General features: G+C 35.9%; 1 protein-coding gene across 11 annotated transcripts in view; it reads left to right on the plus strand.

The window, feature by feature from the left end:
- The window catches only part of ADGB (androglobin), a 103,454-nt gene extending 88,834 nt beyond the window's left edge, over positions 1-14,620 (plus strand). For 8 of the 11 annotated variants that reach the window (XM_085575371.1, XM_085575366.1, XM_085575363.1 and 5 more), the window contains 6 exons: positions 5,330-5,439; positions 6,969-7,124; positions 8,959-9,067; positions 11,151-11,238; positions 12,402-12,585; positions 14,203-14,620. In XM_085575371.1, coding sequence (XP_085431497.1) covers positions 5,330-5,439; positions 6,969-7,124; positions 8,959-9,067; positions 11,151-11,238; positions 12,402-12,585; positions 14,203-14,352 — 797 coding nt within the window. In that variant the 3' untranslated portion in view covers positions 14,353-14,620. Of the gene's footprint in view, positions 1-5,329; positions 5,440-6,968; positions 7,125-8,958; positions 9,068-11,150; positions 11,239-12,401; positions 12,586-14,202 lie in introns of those variants that run through there. The other 3 variants (XR_014953808.1, XR_014953809.1, XM_085575370.1) reach the window with 2 other exon arrangements.
- The last annotated feature ends 3,965 nt before the right edge of the window (positions 14,621-18,585 follow it).

Below are 18,585 nucleotides of genomic sequence, written 5' to 3' on the forward strand. Positions count from 1 at the left end.
TTCAATTCGGCAGCAGTAATTGCTGATGGATAATTTTAAATGTCTTGAGTTTGGGATATATGCAATATTGGAAACTTTTCATTATTTCTTCAGTTTTATTACACAACTTTAAAAATACGTATCTTCTTGATTTACTGTAGTCTTTAGTCAATTTCAGTAGCATTTGAGGAGCTATGTCATGTAGGCTTACAGGCTTGTACGCAGCTCTTTCAATGATTTCACCTGCTTGGATTTTGTTGTGTTCTTCACAATATCATCTTTTCTTCTCAGCATTCATTCTCTTCATTTTCCCTGTCAGACTGCTTCTCACAACAGACATTCTGTTACATCCTCTTACACTTCTGAGTTGGCTACATAGTGACAGCTTACACTTGACAATATCCTTTTATACGGCTTCAGTGTGGTCTGTAAAACTGCAGGTCAAATGAGGTCACTTATTCTCTTAAGTTTCTTCACTAGTTCTCAGCTCACGTTGCTGAACCTTGTCAGTGTCGTGAGTGTTCTCATGCTGAATTCAAGGTAGCAGTACTCTGGTTCATAGCTCCCCTTCTCCATGCTAATTGATGCTCATCAAAAATGCTTAAGCTACAGTCAATGATAACAAGCATATTTTTTTCTTGGGATTATTTTAAAATGGTGTAAATACAATAATTTTTAAATGGTGTAATTTTTGTGCCCTCTCATAAATTCTGCCTTTCAAAGTAACCAAATCCATTTCGCAGTTTTTATTAACTGAGTGTTTCTGTTTATACAAGGATACCAGATTGCCTAGGCCACCAACAAATTTAAACACAACTTATAGAAAAAAGTTTAAAACCAATACTCATTTAATATTTAGTGTGTTATTTTTGTATCCCTATTAACAGCAATATTTATCTGAAGTGCTTACTATAGTTAAGTATTTTGGGGGAAAGCTCAAATGTTTATTTCTTCTTGATTGTGACCTAGTCTTAAATAATTTTGAAAACTGACCTTTACCATTTTAAAATTGGTGACACAAGTTGTCAAACACAAAATTCATATAATAATAATAATATTGGTATGTAACCAAAAAGGTATTGTTTCACCACGTGATTTTTAAGAATGCTGAACTGAGCCAGGTTAAAAATTTATGTGAAAAGTTTTCTCCTTTTCAAATATCTCTTTTTCATCTAAACCAACACTGCCATCTAGAGTTAATTTTGTGTTAAAGCTAATTTATCACACCAAAAGCATATTTCAACTTTGTATTAAGTTCTACTAAAATCTTTTAAACTAGTCTCCCTTTAAATTAAGACCCATACTACTATACTCTTGATATTCACCAATATTATAAATACTTATTTAGAACATTTTTGAAGACAGTAAATTCTCTGCTATACAGATGCTATGATAATTTGGTATTTCTTGATGTTTACACTTGTAAAAACAACTGTGTTAGCAAAAGTTACTTTGTGAATAATACTTAAGTCATATTTATTATATATGAAATCCCATTAAATGTTTAATTAAAGAGCACACTGCACAAACAAAACATTAAAAAGGCATTAGGCAGGAAAACCTAAGTACACAGAAATTAGGAAGTTCCATGTAGTTTATTTATACTTCATTTATGTCTTCATTCTTTCCTCTCTTTCTTTATCCCTTTTTTGTTTTTTTTTTTTGTTTTTTTTTTGTTGTTGTTGTTTGTTTGGGTTTTTTTGTTTGTTTGTTTTTTGGTTGGTTTTTTTTTTGTAGTTTTTTGTTGTTTTTGTTGTTTTTGGTTTTTGGGGGGTTTTTTGCCTCTTTCTTCTGAGAACTGTTATGGAGCAAGTCTACAATGGAAAAAAGACTTAAAAATGTAAGCTCAAGATTCTTGTGTAAAGGGGAAATAATTAGCAGGCAATCTTGCAGCTGCTAATACCATTTTCATTTGCTTGATTGTGTGAACAAAATAATTTTGAGGTTCATTTTGCATATAGGATTTTTGGCTATTATTTTTTTGGGTTCTTTGGTTTTATTTTTCTTGTGGTAAGATCATCAGTTTTATTGTGCAACTGTCACAGCCCCGAGCTGAATCATCACTGTGTTCTGAATGCTGACTGCAGCACGTATTTTACGTAGTGCCTTAAATTACCTTGGGAGTGTAAGCTGTTGGTGAGGGCTGTCTATGCAACTGGGAAAGCAGGAGAAGATAGAGTGCCCAGCCCAGATAGTAGAGGTAGGTTTGAAAAGGCAGGACAGGCAATATGCTTTGGAATATCCCTTTTTATCCTCCAGAGCGGTGAAAGTTTCTCCCACAGATTTTATTTTCCCACAGGAGGACTTGCTGGTTCATGCCAAGGAGAATATTCCATGGGACGTTTAACAGGATGTTCAGATCCCACTCTCTCTTTCACTTTCCCAGCTTGCCTGTCGGTAGTGATTAATCACTTGCCTGGTGTTCAGTGAACAATTAGTTCACAGAGGATACATGATGGTCCTCTAGATCTCTAAGCCACACCTTAACCCCACACTACTACTGCAACCACATTATTGGTTTGCTTCTATCCTGGTGTGATTTTTCTGTGACTTTAGTGTCTGGGTGAGCCCAGCTTTGGAAAGATTTTTGATGTTGCCATCTGTCAGGAATCCTTCTGAGGGTCCAGTCAAAGAAGGAAAAGCAACATCTGAAACTTTTTTTAATGACATCAGAAAGTTCCTTATGGGGCAACGTACAATCATTACTACCAACTACTGACTAATCCCACTAAATGCTCAGAGCCTATTTCAGATAGCAATAGCATGATATCTTCTCAAAGACAGCTTCAAAAGACTCCTCTGTATTATACCTATGAATACCATAGATTCTATGTAATTTAAATTTCATAAATCAGGAGTAGCTAAATTGCCTAAAAAAGAGAACTGATATATCTCAATCTGAAGCTGAGTTTCAGCTAGGAATCATTTGGTGCAATTGTTGAACTTGTCATAGACAGGATATCAGACTGGATGATCACTTGGGTCCCATTTGGCATTAGACTCAATTTTTGTATAAATAATTGAAAAGCAGTAGAGAAGCTAATTTTAAAGTTGCTGTCAGCTGTGTGTCATCAATGCGAGCCCATGTGATGACCAAGCTTTTCTTGGTGCCACACAAATATGAAAACTGCCACTGAGAGTTTGTGACAATTGATGCACAAGCTATGAGCTGGAATGGCCTTTTACTTTCTGTATCATCTGCTTGCCTTTCTTACCACATCCCATTCAAAGCATTTGCCTGGCTTTGCCCTTAGAAAAGCCCTGAGCTGCTGTTCACATGTCCCTTTGAATCAGAGTGGGTAGCATGCCAAAATGCAGTCATTGCCCCCTCCAGACATTTCTGGAAGTCGGTCCCTAAACTGGGGATACTGCTTGCTCTGCTGAGGAAATGGGAAGGGCTGGGGGAACCAGCACAGTGCAGTACATGGGAGAGCTTGGAGATCTCAACTAAATCTTGCACTAAGCCTTCATATCTGGAGTTAAAGCAGATTACCTCATTCTAGCCCCTGTCATTTTTTGTGCTTGCTTATTCTTTACTAACTTATCAGGGTATTCTATAAGTTCAGAGCATCAAAATCTTATAATTCAGAGTCACAAAATATTTCTAGAAACCAGACAAAGCTTATAGTATCCCATTATATAAAAAGTTTTTGTCTGGGATAATTTAGCTAACTATACTGAATGTCTTTGAGTGTTTGTGTAAACAACAAATAATTTATCTCTAAAAATTAATTATACCTTGAATAATGCATGCACACCAGCCTGATTTAAGGTGTTAGTATGTAATGATAATATGAAAATAAAGGGAAAGTCATTTATGCAATCATTTTATAACTTTGAATTATGTCATCACTGTTTTATATTTGCATTTCCTGTGGAGTTGTTTTAGTATATTCAATATTTGTGGAGACCACCTTAATTTTTTGCTTTCATTAATTAATATAGCAGCACTGAACTAATTTAAGCCTTACACTTCGGTGTAAAAAGTCACTGGACATGTTTTAAGTAGCATGAGGAGATAAGAATAATACCATTTCTAGACAAACATATGTATGATATATGATGTAATACAGTTATATACAATATATATGTATTGTATGCGGAGCTATATGTGAGTTATAAATATGTTTCTATATAATTAATATTTACAACTTTATGTATCCATGTAACCTCAGCCATGACAATGCAGATCTCATCCAAAGTTCATTAATTGTGCAGTACGATGATTTGTCCTCAGTGGAAAGAAATTGGAAAAGCACGAAGTGATAGATATCACCCTTAAAAGCATTAAGTGAAAGATATCTTATTATCATCAGACTGTGAAACAGTCACTCATATCAACATTTTCTGAGAGAAATCCCCTGTTTTACCATACTGGGTAAATCTAGGTTTTCAGCACTTCTCTCAATGTTTCAGGCAATAGGAAGGTGGAAGGAAATGGAGATTTCAGACTCAGGTTTTAAATCTTTCTCATAGTGTTTTGGATTCATCCCTGGTTGTTTAAACTGACACATTCTTTATGCTATTAAAGTTATATGCTCTTACATGCTTTATTTGTTAATTTATTTTAAAAACAATATGACATGGAAGAAGTCTTGTTTACAGCTCTCACCAGCTAAGACATTGCAAAATAACTGTTGCAAATGTCAATTCTCAGTATCATTAATTCAAACATATACATATATTTTGATAATATAGTTATTTTAAAATGTTCTCAGATAGTTCTGACAATGACAATTTTGCATTTCTTAAATATGCATTGAGTCTGAAACATGTTTCTTTGTTTTAACTTCCTTGCATTTTTATGGGGTGCTCTAGACAGTCTTAGGATGTGAGATGAGAACATTGACTTTACCAGTTTTGAGCTTCTTACTGTCCATAGCAAACACTTTGCATAACAAACACTGACAGAGGTTGTATAAGACTGTAGAAGGGAAATGAGAGTCAGGCTGTGATTCTGTGCATTGCAGTCTTTATGCTGACCAATACACAAAGTAGCAATGCTGGCAGGCACTGTGGAAAACTCTCAATTAAGCCCTAGCTAAAGTGTTATTTAGGACAAATAAGGCTGTCACAATGTGTTCACTTTGTAAGTATGTTTTTAAAAGTTGTTTGGTCCTCATACTCTTTTCTTGGTAGTACTTGAAATGTCAACTAATTAACTGGCTTTCCTTGTCTCTCTGTATGGCTGTTTTGTGCTGTTATTCCACCCTGGGTTTTATATGGAGAACTATATGTATGGATAATAATGACATTATCTAAATCATAATGCATTATAACTACATTTGAGTAATACACAGGAGAAAGTATGAGGAGCACAGCTTTCCCCTAATTCTTACTTCTTTCCAAGTCAAAAAGATTGCAAATATTCCAAAATCAACCAGAAGATCAAAAGACAAAGCATTTGAGAAGATAGAAAAAGAAAAGTTCTGGACAGAAAGTCCATCACTTGAATCTCAGGTGAGAACAAAGCCAAAGCCTTGATTTATTGAATGTACCATCCTTGCACTGAATATAGAGATATTCTCAGGTCTGCAAATCAGTACTGCTATGTCTTCTAACATCCCTTGTATTTCTCTATACCCTGCTTTGCCACCTTTTTAGCTTAGCACTTGAGAAATGTTGAATTAAGATTTTTGAATGTAAAATATGTACATCCTGGGTTTAGAAGTACAATTTGTTCATTTCTTTGTTTATGTATAAAGGAAAAACTGGTTGTTCCTTTTGTTGGTGTAGTTTCTGTCTCTGCTAAAAGCTTACTAAATTCCAAGAATTCACCATGTTTGTGTCCCATTAATCCTTCATTGTAGTGGCTTTCATGGGTTCCTAGAGAGATGAAATAAGTCTTCCACTGTAGTCAGTTCCTGTCTCATATATCACAATTTTCATTAGCATGCAGACATACAGTGGCAGAAAAAGCGGTGTGTACTTGCTTACTTGGAAGTTCTTGTCTCCTGGGGTGAATCCATGTGAGTGTTCTGTGGCTGTCTGAAAAGCTATTGCCAGCCTTTATGCTGTAAAAGGAATAATTGACATTATTGGTTGCAAACGGATTAATGGAAAGCAATGAAGGAACCGACAGCTTCTTGCTTAATGGCATTGCTTTTGCTGGGAATTTTGCTGCCTCATGGTGTTTAGTTTAAGCAAAGAGCCATGGAGGTTTTCATTAAGAAATCTCTAGTGATTTTTTCAGTTGAGTAACCTTGCTGCACAGCAGACTTCCCTGTGATTCATATCCACACCTAATTATACAGAGCTCTGGAACAGTGCCTTATACTAGAGGTGCTGGGATGATGGTTCTTGGGAGTCCACACTGAAACAAACAGATACAAGTTTTGAGATGGAGCCCTCACAGAAAGAGAAGATGTTCACCTTTAGTTTTAAACAAGAGCTGAACTCTTAACCCTAGTTCTAAGTCTTAGGCGTAAAGCTTCTTCAGATGATATGTTTTCCTGAAACATGCAGCACAATATCTCATTTCTTGGTCAGGCATCAGAATAGTGTACTAGTCATCAGGCCCTACTTACCCTGTGACTTTGGAGAAGCTATGCATTAAAGGGTTTTAGAGACTGGGAAGTGCTTGGGAGAGAACCTTATAAAACAGAGCAAGGTTTATTTCTGTACAAAAAATCCCACTTGAATATAATAAGGCTTCTAGTGGGAGGAGAGGAGATAAAACAATTGCATGAAAAAATCACACAAAGAACACTTGTTCAGACAAACTGTTCAGAAGAACTGGGAATGTGGAACATGCTGCATGGGGGTAGGGGAAAACATGTAAACAAAACACCTCAAAGAGCTTCCAGGCATTGCAAGATAATTGTTCTTTCCTTTGGCAGCCTCTGTTTGTGTCATAATGCATATCAGAGTCTGTCATTGTACAATGTATATTGGTCAGAAAAATCACCAGTATACAAAAACATGACTTCACCCTAAAGACTGATAATAGATGTATACAAGTGACTACACTATGTCTATGATACTTTCAGCCAGGAGATTCAGACACACCCTACTGGATTTTACGCATAGTTAGTGACCAGAAAGAGGCAGACTTTCTGGAGGTGAAAAAGGACACCCGGCGAGTAGATGAGATCAGAGCCATGAAAGAAGCATGGGAGTCTGCGGAGCCAGGGAGAGCTGTCAAGGTAATATCAGAGTGTTATGTCTGCTGTGATGTTTCTTCACAGGTTCCAGGAGTTGTTGTAATGGTAGAGCAGTTGCCACAACAGAAACCTGCCTTCATAGGGCTGATAGCTTCACTCCTCTGGAAGACAGGAAATTTTAAAGTTTAAAGAATTAAAAGTGATTATGTGCTTGAATTCTGGGTAGGAATCCAGATCATCTAGATCAGGCTTCTGTAGATCACTGAGACTTTAGATTCTACTTTACAAAACATAGAGAAGTTTCTCCTTAGAAAGCCCACTACCTCTACACATTTGCAAAACTGCTACTTGTGACAAGTTTAATGTTTAGCATTAACAGATTCTGTCGAGAAATACACTGCTATAAACATGCCAAAAATTATTTCTTCTGAAGAACTGGCACCTGGTCATATCAATACCCAAATTGTCCCTTGCAGCCAGGATTCCAAATTCAGTCTGCATTGCAGGTTTCTCAAGAGCCTGTAACACTCTCAGAACAAATTCACAGTTTTGGAGAAGCAATACTGATCTAGTTGCTAGGTACATCTGGGTGCTTTTGACGTGACATATGCTTGAGATGGAAAAATAATACATGTTCTTTCTAGCAAAGCAAAAAGTGCAGTGTTGATTCAGAATTGGAAGCATCATTACCAAAGAAAAATAAAAGAACCAAGTGCAGTCTTCAAACTCACCTGACAGTCATCCTCTGTCACCACCAATACCATTGTCCATTAAGGGATGTTCAGCCAGAATCCCAAAGCTTAGATATTTGGGGGTTTTAATATTATCTTTCAGAAATGAACCTCAGACATGAGCATCCCCATTTACACTCTCAGATTTTCTCAGTTCTTTTCAGTGTGTTCAAAGCTCAAAACTTTTCCTGACACTACTCCATTAAATTCTGAACTCAGGAGAAAATGCTACTCTGCAGCTTTGATTAGTTTTGCTGAGACTGAAAATGCAAGTACAGCCTCCTAAAAGTTAGCTGGAAATGAATTCCCTTTGATTTGTGAAGGCTCTTCAGAATCTGGTTCTATCACCATTATCTTTTTTAATCAGAAAATCAATTGAATTGCAACTACAGGGTTCCACTTTTGAAGCCCCTTAGGGCTTTTTTTGTGACTCTTTTTTGAACAGCTGTCGTTGAGAAAATTGCAGCCACAACAGAATATGCTAAAATAAGGTCCAAATTGGGGATATGCTATTAAGAAGCTTTCCCTCTTCTTTCTTCTTGACAACCCTGGCCCAATGTCTGCCTACTCCAGGGGTTACAGACCCTGTAACTCTGGAAATTGAGTGCCTGACTCCAGGCTGACCAAAAGCCAAAGGGTTTCTCTGTCCATTCTGGCAATGACAGCCCTTAAGAGAACTCCAAGAGGAGTCAAAGTCACCTTCTGAAAAGACAGAAGTGCTGATGTCTGGTTTTGGCAGCAAAGGTAATTGAGTCTGAAAGGGTTTGCATCCAAAGGTCCCATTTTTCAAGAGGAAGTCTGAATCATCAGGCTATAGGAGCTCCTAGAATGTGCATTAGCCATACATGCAGCTATACAGCTTTTGTTTTATTTTTACTCCCAATACTATTGTAAACTGTGCAGAGATCAGTGATTTCCCAGCATTTCATTGGACAGTGATCTTTAGTATAAGTGTGCAAAGTCTCATGACTGATTCAGTGGGGCCGTGGCATCTTTTCTGATTCCAGCACCAGGCAGACTTGCCCATTGCACCCTGGTGTTAGGTCTTATTGAAGACTGATCAAATCCTACTTTTGAAAATTCTTAGAGATTTAAAATATGCAATAAAAGTTTTGTTATCTGGATTATAAAATTTTGATCTGCAGGCTTTTCAGGAACGTGTGCATTTTATTAATAAGTATGCTGTGAGAGAATCAGAGGAACCCACAGCTGCGGCTGAGACTGCTGACTTAACACCTAGTTCAAGAGAAGCAGGTAAGAGTACAACTCTCTGTGTTTTCTGTTTACCATGTTCCACTCCTTAGGAAAGTACCTTCTGCATTAAATACTGGTAGTAGATAGATAGATCAGCCCCAATAAAGGTGTCCAAATGTGCGATGGCAGGCTTGCTCTCTATCTCCTTTATATTTCAATTGTTCCATTGCTGTATTTCCAGACACAGATACAGCCTCACAGCTCTTGGAGGCTGCCAAGTTACCCTTAAGCAAACTTCAGGTAGCCCTTCTGTAGTAGAATTCTAACCCTAAGTAAATCTGAAATGTTTGGGAGTTTAGTGGAAAATACCTTCTTCCTCAGTTCCAAGTATCAGTTAATTAGTGTAGAAATGCTAAAAAAGTGTTTAGCAGCTAAAATAGCATGTCAGTAAGAGACTAATACACCTGAAGTGCATGTTCATGGAAACTATTAATGTAGAGTGGTCTGGAAGTGAGGTGTCAAAAACTGCATATTGAGTAGCATCAGTTACCTGGAAGCTTCCATCAGTGCTAATTTTATTTAGTGATTACAACTTCTGTGGATTCTTCATATGTATTCCCTGACAATTTCTTTACTCTGATGAAAAGTTGAACTGGGTACAAGACTTCAGGCAGTTTGTTGTTTGTTTTTTGTTTGTTTGTTTGTTTTGCTTTGTTTTTTTCTTTTGTGATTATCCTGAGATCAGGCCATCACAGAAAGGAAAGAATACTTCCTGGTCTGATTGTTATAATATCTGGTCAAGATTCATGTGCAGTGGAACTAGAACCTGTGACCAGTGCTTAACTATAGATCAGTATTTTTCCATCCCAGTAAGTAATCTTCTCAGGAAAGATTCAGATTCAGAAATTAAAGTAGAATTAATCCTCACCTAATGCTTTTATCACAGGATTGGTTACTTGAAACAATATTGTTTCCTCAAAGTTACTGGCTAAAGGGATGTAACCAGTAAGGAAAATTAATGGTTGTCCACCAAGAGCTTTGTTCCAAATTAAGCATTTAGAATCTAATATAATGTCTTAGGAAGTAAAGACTGACACCCCAATGACTTTAAATTGTTGTGGTTCTATTCCACAGAGTGCAGCATTTGGCAATGATGAGATTGAACATTTCTGTAATATGCAGTATTTTTGTAATCTGGAGAGTACTGTTCTAATGGGTAGTGAGTAAGGCACTTTGAAAGATCCAAGTCACTCTTTCAGACCAGCAGAGAAGGCTGATGTATTTTCTATATATAGACAATAAAATATATAAATAGTAATTATTTTAATACTCAGAAACCTCTTCCTATTTCTCATGAGAAAAGTACAGTAATATTTTTAACGTAATTCAATTGGTTACTGCTCTAAGTAAGGTAATAAAAGAGTTTTTATAAAAGAAAACTAGTGCAGTCATCATTAAATCTCATCAAATTTCACACGTTTTTTCAGCACATTGAGAGAAATTGAAAGAAGGAAGCATTGAACTAATGACAAAGCAGCTCAGCCCATTGCCATAATTAATGGTAATTAATTATGGTGTAATTATACTGCAAGAATGCTACAATAAAATACCGCATGGTTATTTTCCATGTGGCTAAAAAAATAGTCTAAGATTTCAGAATACCAGTTTTACTATGTCATGGTTTTTCTTTAAATTGGTATTTCTTAAATTAAATCTTCTCCCCGAAAGGGAATATAATTTTTTTAAACTACAGCCAGGACTGGAGAATCATATTTCTATTGATTTTTTTAAAACAAAAGAATATGATATCCAGAAGTTGTTTTGTGTTTTTTGTTTTAGGCACTGCAAAGTCGATGTTCTTGCTTAGATTTACTGACTTTCTTGAGTAGAGGGGATTTTGCTTAAATACACATATTAGCTTCATTCTAATATATGTGGGTTTTTAATAGCATCTTTGATTCTGTCCTAAATGTTGGAAATAAAAGGGCAGAAATATTATGTCCTCTCCAGCCCCTATTCTCTTTTAATAATGTATTTTGCTTAGCCAAAGGAAGAAAAAATCTATGTAAGAATTTAGGTGGAGCTCCCTAGCATAACCACATAACCAGTTTAATCTGTTTAATTTTATATTTTCTTACCACAGGAAAGCAAACACCACAAACAGCTATTGACTCAAGATTAAAAACACAGCAAAAAAAATGGGAGCTTATAGACCTTAGTCCTTACATGAGGTAAGAAATTATGCCCTAACATAATAAATGTCAAAGGTGTTGAATCACTGTGCTGCATGTAATAAGTATCTGACATAAACATTTGAAGAAAATGAGCATTCAGGCAAACATGCTTATTTGTCTTCTTGAAAAGAGCATCTGGAATACAGGGTATTATGATTTGGAAGGGACCCACAGGGATCATCAAGTCCTACTCTTCAGTGAATGGCCCATACAGGGATAGATCCTACAAGCTTGGTGTTACCAGCACCATACTCTAACCAACTGAGCCAATCCCAGGGTCATAAAAAAATTGTCAGGATGTTATGCAGGTTTAAAATACCATATTTAACAAATGCACTTCAGGTAATAATAGTTTATAGCTGAAATAACTGTACTAATTACATTTATTATTCAAAAGAATTATATTCATTATTACAAGTGTTGACGTGAACTTATTGAGCTAATTTAAATGCACCTCCTTGTTTGCTGTGCTGCAGCTATAACCCACTTCATGCTGATGTCCATTTGTATTCAGTGTGGCAGTTTTGCATTTCATTGATCTTCAAAAGCCTTCAAAAATGCTGAAAAATATGCTCAAATTTAATTTTAAATTGAGAAGGAAATTGGTACATACTGTTTTAAACTATTCACTGAAGTGAATAGTTTAAAACAGTATGGCAGAAATATGGTAAAGTACCTTCCACAAGCTTAAATCTTGTAAGTATTTAATTTGTCTTCAACTCCTTGACTTTCATACTACTCATTTAGGACAAAATACAAAAGTATATTATCCGCTTATCTGCCATTATGCCAAAACCAGAAAAGCCCCTAAAAGATAAATTGCATTTGTCTCAATTATAGTATCAAAAACTTCTGAAAATATTTCTTGCAAATTAGAAGTGTCACATGTAAGAGTTTTTCATATGCTCGAAAATGAGCATGATTTTACAAACAGATTTAAAATAGACACTCAAGTATAAGAAGACCTGGTCTTAGGAATGTATTTTCTTATTGTTGCTATATAGAAGCAGAGGAAAAGTGACTCTTTACCCATATCCAAACATATGATGGTGATGTTGTCAAATATAAGCCAAATACTTGCAAATAAATACCAAGCAAAATAGACAACAACCAAAACTGGATTTGATATGAGACAAATATCTGGTTTGTATTTCTTTCAGAAAAACAATGCCTGAACCTGTGCTGAGAGATGAGTCTATCATTCAACAGCAACAGATACATAAAGAAGAAAAATTCAACCATTTTAGACAACTTTCCATGCTGGCTTTGGAACAAAAACAAAAAGAAGAAAATGACAGAATTTTATTGAAGCAAAATATACTTGAAATGTATGAGAACCTGCAGGTATGTTTTCAAGATTGCTTTCCAGTTAACTGCTGCTGTGATGTCTGCCACTAGTCTGAATATCCTGATCAACCATTAACAAACCTTTTGTATTCAGTACTAGAGATTAGAAGCAATGAACAAGCTTGAAATTTCACTTGGGCAAAGGTTGAAACTAAAAGTTCTAAATTAAAAAAATAGTACTGCATTACATCCTTAATATGATATTATTTTTTGATACACTCTCTGCAAAAACACTATTGTATCACCATAAAAAGATGGTTAAAAGTCAGAAAAAACTGACCATAAACTGATACACATGACCAGATGCTTATTAGGTAAAGCATCTCCAGTCTGGCTATTTTTTTTTTGTTGTTGTTATAAAAATGTATACAGCTTTTGAAAAGTAATAAACAATTACACAGGGGGATAAGTTGTTCTTAATGTGTCTCAGAAAAGTTAGAGAACGCAATTTTCTTGGAATATGCATGATGCCAGCAAATGAAGAATTAATACTATTAAACCTCAAAAAAACATGTTTGTAAATAATACATGTGAAAGCATTAGTGTAGGATCCATTGTGAGGATTAGCTCAGCCAAAGCACTGCACATGAAATTGGTACAAGTATCATACCAAATTGGCTTAACTGTTGAACATCAACAGGAACAAAATTGTTACAGTGGTGATACAATAACCACTATCAATCTGCTGGTGACTATTCAGTGCTCTTAAAACTGGATAAGAGTCAAAAAAATAATTTTACAACAAATCAACCTATTTGCAGAAATCATAATTGAAAACATCTCCTTAGCTAGTTCCCAGATAGTCTGATTTGTATTACTCAACTACAGGTCAGCAAGGAGGTGCAGTTCTCCAGCAGTGGCTGACCCTAATAAGGATGCCAGTCCAGGTTTTCAGATGTTGTTATGATTCTGGATGCCTAACATACTGTATATTAGAAGGGCAAATTTTTCACAAGAGTAGATCCTTGACTCTTTCTAGAAAGTATTTCCATTAAAAGTGTTTCACAGTATGAATTTAAAATGAGATTTATTTGTGAATATGCACACTCTGTTGATAAGCACTTTTGCCGTCCTTTCATCTGTAGACCAGAAAGAACTATATACAGATTTCCAGATATCCCCATTTTTCAGGATGGAAATGGAAAGGGAAAAGTTTTCAGAGGTGTCAAAGTCCCACTTGCTCCAAGTCTCATTAAAGGCCATTATGATTTAGGCTCCTTTACCCTCTTAAAAGGCTACAACTCCTAAGCCATTCCAGCATTTCTGACACCTAGTTTTTAACAGACTTGTTTAAGACTGCAAAGCAAACCAGTAACTGAAAAGGGACTACGGACTACATCCAGATAGGTAACTACTCTGTTGCCCTATTCTTCTTTCACACAACTAGCTTATTATGCCAGCAGTTTAGAAAGGATTTTCACCTCTTCTTCATGGTGAAAAGATTGATATATAGCTGTTTCTTTTGAGAAATCAATAAACATCCATGTAAAAAGGAGAGTTGCTCTCCTTGTATTTAGTCACAAAGTGAAACAGAACAGGAAGGATGCAGTTGCTTGTGGTGAAATCAAGACTGATGTGTTGAGCAGGGCAGTATTGCTGTTTGCTTTTGGCTAGGCATCCTTGGATGAAGCCCGAGGCAGAGTTTACAGCATTCGGGAAGCATACAGAAATCAGCTGCTGGAGGCTGAGCGTAGAAAAGAAGAAGAACTGGCAGCTCAGGAAGCAGCCCTGCAAGCAGAGCGAAAGAAAAAGAAAAAACGGTAAAGGTTTAGCGAAAAAAAGTGTAGTTGCTATCACTTGTGAATTGTATTTAACAGTTTGAAAAAGGAAGTTCATATGCAAAGATGAAAAAAAATGTTCATTATTTTCAAGTACTTTTTGCAACTATATCACATTTTATCTCTTTGCCTGTGGATAGAGAAAAAAATTATCTTGTATTCTACAAAGCTACTCACTACTATTAAAGTTTTTATGCTTTGCTAGAATAACTTTGCAATAAAATTCATATTCCATTCCGACTCTTCTCCCAAAACTCTAGTGTCTTTTGTCTTTTTTTTTTCAATCAAATCAAAACCAGTCAAGAATGAGAGTTGAAATAGTGAATGCAACATGACAGTTTTGAAAGTCATTTGACCTGGCTCCTTAAGTGAATGACAATTTGTGGAGTTTATCATTATTAAATAGTGGCAAACCACACTTTTCATATGCTGGCATCGGAAGGCTTAACAAAGCCTGATGGAGTAGGCTTACAATCTATCTATGTACTGTAATATTTTTCCCTTCCATCATTCTCTTAAAGTGTTTTGGAATCTCACAGTAAGTCTCTGTAGTAACAAACTCATGACACAATTTTCCAAGGCTTGTTAAACACTCCTTAAACCCCTATTATTCTCTTTGTTTCTCCTTCCTAAAATGTATTTTGCCCATGCTGATTCTGCTCAAATGACTAATTACAATAGACTCCCAACTGAAATTTAAAACTATTTCTTAAAAGTAAACCAGTGTGTGAATGAAGTAGCAATCACAGGCTTTTTACTCAAATGGTGAAATACTTCCTCTAAGCTCTTGTTTCCATTATCACAAAATTCCTGTGTTTGTCATTAGGTCATCAAACACACAAAAAGCTAACATCACATGCTGCTTCTCTATCCATCTTTTTTTCCCAAAAAAAAAAAAAAAACACTCAGAAGTTATCACTATTACTGGAACACAATGATCAGACTGTTACAATTGTGAAAACTCTCTAGAACAGGCAGGTGTTCTAAATTACTTATTTTCCATGTATGTAGTCACAATCAGAAGATTGGAAAGTTAAACTAAGTATATCTTCTATACCTGAAATATGTTGAGGATGACCAAGAGCATTTAATTATCTAGGCAAGGCAGGAAACTATGAGACTCACCAATTTAATGTAAGTAAGTCACAAGAAATGTTATTCTTTGCATTTCTGGCCGTTGGTACTGGCTAACCATTGTCTTTGAAACTAGTCTTTTCTCTGCATCTTAATGACCAGATGCTTAGCTTCTGCTCACCTCTGTTTTATCCATACCTCACTATTTGGCTTGAACTTGACTCAATCTTCTGTCAGTTCTATGACATATGTGCCTTGTACCTCATCACACCTACACACCTGCTGCAATGCCAGTGCTTCCATTCAACCTCCTTCCTCCCATACATCATAAACTAAACTAAACTAAGTAGCTTGAGTTTTTGTCTTTGAAAAGGACAGATTGAAACCGGAGGCCTAAAACTACACTGGTGATTCTTATTCCAAAGAGCAGGAGCCAAGTTTTGACTTGACCAATACAGGTTGCAAATAAAAAGCCTGTCAGTCATTTGCTATAATTGGTCTTTGTACTCTCTATTTTGGAATATGGGATATACTGCTTCATAATATTCCATCTTGTTTCCATGGCAATAGCACGTGTTGGTTGTCTTCTTATGTGAATCTCTAATGAGCTTCTGTAGAGGAGGATCAAGTTGAAGTTCTGTTCTTCATGTCACTGCAAGCACCATAATGACATTGTTGTAAAAATCAATCCAGCTCCAAAAGCCAGCATTATCAATATCTAAATGTCAAAAATTAATATAATAACCTTCATGATCACAATGTGTCCCCACATGTAATCAGCTGTCAACTGACTTAAATTCAAGCACAGTGTATTCAGATCTACGTTATCAAATCTTGCTCTGATGTTAAACATAATTCTAAGTTTCATAATTTTCTTGAAGGGTAATGTGGCATCGTGGAAATCTGCTGTGTGATTTGTGAATGTCTCAATTGGCTCTTTTATCATTTCAGCAACGCAGATATGATGAGGGTGTGAATAACTGTCACACTGTTTAATTGCATGTACTTCGGAGTGTGTAATGTTTTAAGAGAAGCACAGTAACAGTTTTACTAAATCCCTGTGCATGTTCCAGAAGAACAAAATATTCACTTACCTCAGTGGAGCCTGGAAGAGAAAATGCCTTGTTTGGATTGTGTCAAAGAATATACATACATTGGACCAGAAACAGATGACATTTCATATGCATCAGTTTTACGCCAACAAAACAGCTTTTTCTACATGGTGCACTATATTACAGGCTAAGTTAGTGGGAAAAGATGTACAAAAACTTAAACAAAACTATTTCAAAACAGCCATTTTCAGTAAGTTCAAGAGCCATGGTGTTTAGCATTTTACTATAAGGAAAACAAGAATGGTACATTGTGTTTTAATTGATAGGATTTTTGCCTCAAGTTTGTAAACCAGGCTGCTCAATAGTCAAATTATGTGTTCACAAGGGTAAAACATGTTTATTCTTTTACACTGTAGGAGTAACACAATTTTTAAGCACCGTAACTTTATAATATTTACTGTAATGAAAGTACTGGACTTTGGATAGTCATGAGTCCTGCTTATACTTAGCTCAGCCATAGTGGGCCAGACTCAGTTGGGGCATAAGGACAACCCTGAAATTATGCACATGCAAGAACTTCAGCAAAGGACTCACACATGGAGTCAAGCACTTTACAGAACAGAACAGAGAGGGCAAGCTTTTCTGGATCAAGACACAATTGCCTTATCTTTCATGGTGAAATTCATTTTGGAGGTGTAATAGCAGAATGGCTGCATCAAAGCCTACTATACCAGGTATCTGGTGGCATCACACCACAAAAGAGGTTTGAGGGAGTGGGAGTAGGGACCTTCTAATATTTCTTAGAGAAAATAATCTCTGAATGTTGGCACAGTTCGTCACTTACACAGCCTCTCATTTTTCATTCATGAAAAGACTCTGGGTATGAAAAACAGCACATACATTTATATTAATCTTGAAAAGTTGCAGTTTAACTTCTTCCCTGAAATTTCAAGTCTGACTCCAGAAGAAGAGTCTAGCAGCCATTTCTTTACTTAGATAAACAGAATTTGGTAACTCAGCAGTTCAAAAATCCAGATCTGGGTCTGGCAGAAGATTGTGTGCTTCTTAGAGACAGTCTCCAATATAATAATAAGGATTTATTTTTTTATGATTCCCCCACATCTTTAAGTACCTCCAACTCATAAATAAAATACAAAGCTGATTCCACTCTCTGCCCTTAAAACACTTTTGAAGAGTCTGTTAGTATCTAAATATCAAAAAGAAGAAATTTCAAGAAGCAGCACAGTGGCACATGAGAGACAAGCCTGGTTTTCTTCCTGTGAACCAGTTATGCAGTTTGAAACACCTAGTGAGCTCAGAGTTTAAAGTAATACTGGAAATGTTTTACAAATCTACTTGGTGGTTGGCTGGAATTTTGAATATTGATTTAGAATTTTCTTAGAGCAGAGAGCATCTTTTAGCATCTCATTAAGGTTGATATACATTTTTTGTGTGGTAAAACTAAAAGAAGTTGCTTATTGTACTCTTCCCTGACACTCATTTCTCTTTCAGCTGAAGTGTAGCCAATTATACAAAGGAAAAATGTCACTATTCAGTAGAAATTTGTAAAAGTTTGGATGGAAGCTAAAAAAGTCACAGAAGAATGAAAACATGTTAGATTTCATTGTGAATAATCCCTAAAGAATTTATCAGAGTTTGATTTTTTTTTACTTTACATTTTAGGAAAAATGGTAGATTCACAGTGTGGTGCAGATAGCAGAGAAAGAAAAAAAGTCTTTGACCTGATAATTCTATTTAATGGGGATTAAGTCCATTAGGACTTATTCACTTGTAATAATTCTTTGTAGGTGTGTTCTACTAAGCTTTAGCAGTTTTCACTGCTTGATCCTTTTCTTTTGACTAGCTATTCTGAATTAGAAAGGATCTTTTCCATTAAAATATGTATCTACAGTTACTTTTAAAGGCAAGTAGCTTCATTAATCTTCATATTACTTGTCCCATCTGCTTTGCTTTAATTTGGCTGGCATTTACACAGTGAGTTACAGACCAAAAAGCAGACCAAGCCTCTTCCGTGTTGCCTTGCTACTGAGACCAGCAATGTGCTGTGAAACCAGGCTCAGTTCTGAGCTTCC

The sequence above is a fragment of the Lonchura striata genome, chromosome 3 (assembly GCF_050655825.1).
Source record: "Lonchura striata isolate lonStrDom1 chromosome 3, ASM5065582v1, whole genome shotgun sequence".
NCBI lineage: Eukaryota > Metazoa > Chordata > Aves > Passeriformes > Estrildidae > Lonchura > Lonchura striata.